The sequence below is a fragment of the Zingiber officinale genome, chromosome 10B (assembly GCF_018446385.1).
Source record: "Zingiber officinale cultivar Zhangliang chromosome 10B, Zo_v1.1, whole genome shotgun sequence".
In the NCBI taxonomy this organism is placed as follows: domain Eukaryota; kingdom Viridiplantae; phylum Streptophyta; class Magnoliopsida; order Zingiberales; family Zingiberaceae; genus Zingiber; species Zingiber officinale.
Window position 1 is genome coordinate 51,686,785 of NC_056005.1, and position 7,125 is coordinate 51,693,909.

Sequence of the window (7,125 nt, forward strand, 5' to 3'; positions counted from 1 at the left end):
ATGGGTGAGATTTAGTTCGATAAATCAATAAGCCCGATAAGTTGGGAAATGATATCACTTATAGTGTGTGTTGTTGATTATAGAAGGAATCTGTGTCCTAGTAATCTAGGTTGAGAATGACCCAAGAGGTTATAAGGATTGTCATGTTAAACCCCTCGCAGTGGACTTAGTCCAACACGATAAGGTTGAGTGGTACTCTTGGATTAAGATATTAATTAAGTGAGTTGTCAAGTAATCATTAAATTAGTGGGCATTCATTATCTTAACACGGGAGACTAACACACTATAATAAGAAGGAGCCCAAATGTAATTTGATTGGTGCGTAGTTCAATAGTTCTTTAGTGGAATGAATTATTATTGATGAAATTAAGTTATGTGTTCGGGGCGAACACGAGATGCTTAATTTCATCGGGAGACCAAAACCAATTCCTCCTCTCGGTCCCTATCGTAGCCTCTTGTATATAGAGATTTATACCCACCACATATCCACCTTCTTACCCATCCTAATGGGGTCGGCCAAGCTAGCTTGGAACCCAAGCTAGGGCCGGCCAAGACCAAGTGGATGAGCCAAGTTGGTGGCCGGCCAAAGCTTGGGTCCCAAGCTTAGGTGGCCGACCACTCGAATATTAAAAAGAATTTTTATTAAAATTATTTCTTATGTGGATATCATGGTCTTAAAAGAGAGTTTAAAATTTAAATCTTTTCTTTTATAGCTTTCTACAAAAGATTAAGAAAAGATTTGAAACCTTTCCTTATTTGTAAATTGAAAGGAGATTTTAATTTTGAGAAAATTTTCCTTTTTAACCATGATCATAATTTAAAAGAGAGTTTTAAAAATTAAATATTCTCTTTTATTAGTTTCTACAAAAGATTAAGAAAAGATTTGATATCTTTCCTTATTTGTAGATTGAAAAGAGATTTTAATTTTTAGAGATAACTTTCCTTTTTGGAAATTATCCACATGTTTAAAAGAAAGATTTTAATTTATAAAATTTCCTTTTTACTAACCAATCATGAAGGGATTAAAATTATTGGAGAAATTTTTATTAATTTCTGGAGACAAATTAGGAAGTTTTAATTAATTAAAACCCTCCTTGTTTATAGCTTGTGGTGGCCGACCATTATTATTAATGAGAAGAAAATTGTTTTTTAATTAAAATAAATTTTCTTTTTCATGGCAAAACAATTAAGGAAGTTTTTATTAAAATTTCCTTATTTGCCAAAACCAAAGATTATAAAAGAGAGGGTAGAGGTGCCTTCATATTTAACGACTCTATTCTTTTCTTCCTCTCTTTTCCTCCTTGGTGTGGCCGGCCCTAGGGTCTCCTCTTCTCCTTCTTTTCTCTTCCTCCTTTGTGGCCGGCGGCATCAACTTAAGGGAAGTCCATGAAGGCCGGTTCTAGCTAGGAGAAGAAGGAGAGAAAGAAGGCTTCGTTTCTAGCATCCCTTGGAGCATGATGGTTGTGGCCGGACCTTTACTTCTCATGGAGAATTAATGGTGGCCGAATCTAGCTTGGAAAAGAAGGAGCTTGGTGGTTCTCATCTCGGAAGATCGTTGCCCACATAACGTCCGAGATAAGAAGAGGAATACGGTAGAAGATCAAGAGGTTATTTTTGCTTACAAAGAAAGGTATAACTAGTAATTGTTTTCCGCATCATACTAGTTTTCTTTGTATAGTTATTTTTGAAAATATCAAACACAAGAGGCATATGATTCTAGAGTTTTTCGAATTTGTTTTCGAGTTTGTGTTTTTTTTTACTTTGTCGAATTTGTGATTCGATTGTTCCTTTTGGTTAACCTAGAGTTATTTAAGAAAATTAAATATTAGCTTTCCTTAAAAGGCTTTGTCTAGGCGGTGGTGGTTGCTCCCATATCCAAGAAGGCCATGTGCCTCGCCATGCAGTACCGGAAGTCAATTTTGGAAATTAATATTTAATGAATTAATAACATAGGTGGATTTGAATCAATAGTGTTAAGTTCCGCTTGCGATTCAAATCTAAACAATTAAGAACAGATAAGTTAAATTTGGAATCAATGATGTTAAGTTCCGTCTGCGATTCCTAATTTAACTTCTAAAGAACACAATAGGTTATTTAAAGAAAGGTTCGACACTTGTACAAAATTTTTGTACAGTGGAGCCGGTACGATTTTTCAAGGACTAACCAACATTAACAAAGCAAAATGTTACCATTTTAGATATTGGCTAGTCCATGACTATCTCAGTTGTTATTAGGAATGAATACTAGGCAGCCTTGGACATCAAAAACTTTTGTTTACTTGAAAACCATAACTATCTCAATCAATAAAAGAGTCAAGAAGCAGACTAGATTAATTCTATATATAATGAATAAAAGAGGTAGGAAAAGGATGAATTGTAAGGACCTTCATGTAAATAAACAACACATGTACAAAATTTACATGTGAAAACATAAAGAAGACTATAAGGTGAGAATATCTCAATTCACTTTTACACTACAAATATGCAAAGGGGACTATCAACAACCAATCAATTTGTTAAGCTTTAAAGGATGTTGCAGGATTGTTTGTGATTATTATAGTATCAAAACATGAGTTTATGGCAGCAACTAACTGTTGTGTGTAAAAGTTGTTGTAGGATTGTTTGTGATTATTATAATATCAGATCATGAATTTTGGACGGCAATCATATCCATGTCAAAAAAAAAAAATCTCATCTATTCCTATTATAAACAAATCTCCTCACAACTTTATACATTCCACATTTTATCATAGATTATTATTTTTGATATTATATTATTTTTATTTTAAAAAAAACAAAACTTAAAATAAATTTAAAATAAAAAACAAAGGAAGAAGCCGCTTCTTGTTAGAAAATGAAGGAGCTGAACCACATGGACAAGGAGCTCCAGGAAGATTGTGGATGCTGGAGTGTTTTTAAAAAATCAATATGTAATTTAGTTTTATAAAGTTAGAAGTTCAATCTAAGTGTTTTTGAATGCACTTCGTTTAATAGATTACCCAAAAAAAAATTAGTAAGAAACTGCATAGGTTTTTCATTGCATTATGAGATATGATGTTTATCGACACATTTAAATGTGAAAATTGATCAAGTCATTTCTATTTTTACTTGAGCTTCAATCGTACATGTTCATACACGTATTATGGCTTCACCTTCAATTTTATCAGCTTATACCATTTGCTATGCCCCTTTGACTCAGAAACCACTTTTTTCCATGTTTGATCCCAATACACTATCATCTTCCCCTTTTAGCTACATTAATGTTTTACTCGTCCGGCCACGGAAAGAACGCAATAGAATTATGCACGATAAAATGAACGGAACTAATGGGGAAGAAGAAAGAGCTCTCTGAGATTGAATTTGACACATAATTTCACAACAGCACGATGTCGCAATAGATTTATCTGCACTATGGCAAGCACAACTTTGTGTTAATTACTGCATGAGTTAATCTTGCCCAGCAATGCTGCCATTTCCTGTGGAGAGAGATAGAGAGACTAGAGCAGTTACATGAAAGGATCCTCACAGGCCAAGTAGAATGTAGTAGAGGAGTGTTATGGGCAGAGCGATGAGCATTCCAAATATGACCCTGCAAAGTGAAAAAAAAACCAAGAGTAACGGTGAGAAGAGTGAGAGTAGGAGAGGAGAATGTCGCAGAGCTGGACTCACGCTGTGCTGAGGATATCAGGATGCAAGCTGTACTCCTTGGCGAATACAAAGGGGACAATGCCCTGAGGCAGTGCCGCCTGCCAAAAGAAAGAAACGCATTGAATAAGCAGGGCGATGGCGTTGGATTCGGCGTGTCAGAAGCAGAGGCGCCAGTTGATGGGATGGGATGGGAAGGGACGGGAGAGGTAAAGGTAGACAGACAGGACCGAGTCCTTACTACTTGCTTGCAAAAAGATAGAATGAGGCATGTAGCGTACCTGGACAATGGCGATACGGAGGAGCACGCCGCGGAGCCCAACGGCAAAGGAGGCCGCTGCCATTACAGCTGGGCCTGTTAGGAACCTCACCGCCATAGCAAAAACCGCAACCGAATTCCCACATGCTATGATCCTCGGCTGCAGCGCCATGAACAGCCCTGCACAATGTCCATCGAGAGATCTTAAGCAACGTGTCTCAGTGGCTTTAAAAGGATAAACGATGAAGCGCGACAGGTACTGACTACGCTACTGACCCAAGCTGAACATAGCCATTCCCAGGCCTGCATCCGACAAGATGGAGATAGAGTGCGATACAATGTCAGGCATGTTTACCTTCCATCTGCATCGTCAACGCGCAATTAGTTCTAAATGTGCTACTGGATGAAGGATTTGAAGTGTGTTGCGTGGATGATATAAACGGTACTTGAAGGAGACGAGGGACCAAACCAGGCCGATGAGGCTGGAGTAGGTGTTGGGATTGCGGATCAGCTTCCTCCACACCATGATCAGGATCAGCCTCGTCATGACGCTCGTCGGTGGCATGCCCGCGGTGCGCATGACACTAACTTTGGTTCCCGTTCCTTGCCCCTTCTCGTCCACGTAGTCGTGGCCGCCATCCGTTCGCTCAGTCGGTCCTCTGTTTCCAAAACTGAAGTCGTTCCTCTCCATACACTCCTCCCGGTTTTCCTTCACTGTAACAATCAATTCCTTGGTTAAACAAAAAATAATTGATTTAAAAACTCAACCAAGTTAAGATGGTCACTTTTGCCCGGAGAAACAGCCATCCGGACTTCTTTGATTGCGCAAGGATCCGCGGCAGGCAAGCCATAGTCGTGGTGGTTGTTCACACCGCCGCCAAACACATCAGAGACCGGCGATGCGCTGGAGCTCCACACGAACATGTGGAGATCCTTGGTCCCACTGTCTCCCTCGGCCTTGAACAAAGGAACCGCTTGCCCGTTGGCCTTTTTGGGTGCCGTCGTCGATGGTGTCGTCACTGTCGGCTTTGGAGCAGTTACCGTCGGAGGGTTGAAGACCGAAGGATTTGGTGTAGGGTAGTTACACTTGGATTTGGCCACCGCGTTGCCCCCGGCGACGGCACTGGCATCCTCCTCGAAGTTGGAGGCGCGCGGAGTGGCGGCTCCCCGTACGCCGTAAGCGTCGGCGGGTCCGAAGTTGGAGCTGCGGCCGACCATGGAGTAGAAGTCGTTATGGTTGAAGCTGGAGCCGCGGGGCGTGGGGTTGCGAGACGATTGCAGCGAGTAGATCTCGGCATTGGTGAGGTTTGACGGTCGCGGCGTGGCTCCAGAGATGCCCATGGAGCGCCGGGAGTATATGTCGGAGCGGGAAGCGTTGGAGCGCCGTACGGTGACGTATAGCTTACCGTCCTCTTTGATCTCGGCCTCGGTCTCGATCAGATCCCGGTGTCCGTCGAGGGAGGTGACGTCAGAGTCGACGGTGATGGAGGCGATGGCGGCAGCAGTGTCGGGGAACTGCTCGGTGATGAGAATCCGGGCGGCGCGGTACTCGAAGAGGAACAGCATAAGCGTGTACCAAATGATGCACTGGAGGACGACGATCTGGACCATGAGGCTGCCGGAGTAAACACCGTACATGCCCTTCAGCAAGGGGATGCCCATCACCAGCGTGTTGGGCAGCGTGGAGAGGGAGAAAATGGTGATGGTCCACTCAAGGGAGCCGCGGCGGCTGAGACGACTCCAGGCAGTGAGCACGGCCAGCACCATCAGCTTCTGCAACGTGTCGGCGGCGATGAAATGTAGGTTCATCTCGTAGGGATTGTTGGTGGAGATGAAGTGGAAGGAGAGCAGCGGCACGGCAAAGAGCGCCACGAATCGGTTGATCCCCGAGCACTGGTCCGGCGTGAAGATCTTCCACCACTTCACAGACCCGTAGGCTAAGATCATCGCCACGTACAGCGGCACCACCGCCGTCATCACGTGGTACAAGTCCGAAAGCGTTATCATCTTTATTGCGGCTGATGCAGCCCCTCTCTATCTATCAGCTGAATCTATTCCAGTGAGGAGCCAGTATGATCGTGCGAGCTAAAAAGCGCGGAGGCGGAGCCGAGAGGGAACAAGAGGCGATGGCATCGAGGAGCATGTGCTTTGGTTTTGTTTTGTGTAGCGGAGTGGAGGAGCAGCAGTAGCCGGCAAAATGCTCTGATTGAGATAATGAGATGGAGACGACGATGATAATCTCGAAAGGTGCGCTCGTGGAAAGGAGAGAGGCAGCTACTCGCGGAGCTCGCTCACTGAGAACTAGTGCGCAGTCTCCCAGGCAATAGCATGGACGCCTCTTCCTTTTAATTTAATTAATCTTCTCCGTCCCGACTCCCAAATTTACAACTTTGTCTTGGACTTGCTTTCAATCCGGTCCACCCCCATGCGGCTGCAGTCAGAGCTAGCGCAGAGTGCTCGGTGCTCCCACCACGCGCTGCCTCCTCTCCAGCCAGGTTGACGTGAGACCGTGGCAAAACAGGTGGAACTGTTACCCTAGCGGTTCCTGATCCCAGTTTCACAAGATTTCAGAGGGAGTAAATCATCGTTAATACTGGGCAGGAGGAATTTTTAACGCAACAGATCAGGATTTTATCCCCGAATGCAACTGGCGACCTTCGAGTACCCCACGACTTCAGTGGTAAGTTACAGACATCTAACCAGCTGATCCAGTCCGTGGAGACAAATTGATGTGAGACAGTGAGGAAGGTAGAGGAGGAGAGAAATGGGCAGCCCCCAGCAGGCTTTTGCCTTAAACAAATAGGGCGAATCAATATTCAAAGTGATGAATTCTGGCTAACGTTTAGACGTGTGTAGCCACTAGAAGTTAAAGGAGGGAAGGGAACAGCGGAAGCGGTGATTGGGCGTGGGTTGGGCGAGGAGGTGGTCATCTGCTCAGTGGTGGTGGCGTGTCAGTGATCGCTCCACACTTTTAATTTAAAATTATATTTGACATTTCACCATGTGAAAATGTTCCTTTAATCATAAATTATAGTAAACATTTTGGCATTGTAAAAAAAAAATCGTTTGACACTTTAAAACTTTACTTCATTTTACTCCCTAACCACGTGGCTAGTTTCGTGTTACCATCTTTTATCCATCAATCTTTCAGTTAGTGTTCTTTTCTCTGATGGACTTCCTTGCCACTCCATTATCGTTGCTAGGTTAGGACATTCTTATCCT

General features: G+C 43.3%; 1 protein-coding gene across 1 annotated transcript; it reads right to left on the bottom strand.

Annotated features, from left to right (window-relative positions):
- Positions 1 to 3,262: 3,262 nt before the first annotated feature.
- LOC122030326 (probable auxin efflux carrier component 1c) lies at positions 3,263 to 6,238 on the bottom strand. The gene is made up of 6 exons (XM_042589532.1): positions 4,689 to 6,238; positions 4,350 to 4,617; positions 4,180 to 4,265; positions 3,926 to 4,083; positions 3,669 to 3,745; positions 3,263 to 3,588 (listed from the first exon to the last, which is right to left on the bottom strand). Exons 1-6 carry the CDS (start codon positions 5,908 to 5,910, stop codon positions 3,522 to 3,524), a joined length of 1,878 nt encoding a protein of 625 aa, XP_042445466.1. The 5' UTR covers positions 5,911 to 6,238; the 3' UTR covers positions 3,263 to 3,521.
- Positions 6,239 to 7,125: the final 887 nt, after the last annotated feature.

Bases quoted from the DNA above. Each gene is read 5' to 3' on its own strand.
- LOC122030326 (XM_042589532.1), bottom strand. From the start codon at position 5,910: ATGATAACGCTTTCGGACTTGTACCACGTGATGACGGCGGTGGTGCCG. The intron at 3,746-3,925 runs GTACGCTACATG...TTCTTTTGGCAG, and splicing joins TCCGTATCGCCATTGTCCAG to GCGGCACTGCCTCAGGGCAT. The intron at 3,589-3,668 runs GTGAGTCCAGCT...TTCACTTTGCAG, and splicing joins CCTGATATCCTCAGCACAGC to GGTCATATTTGGAATGCTCA.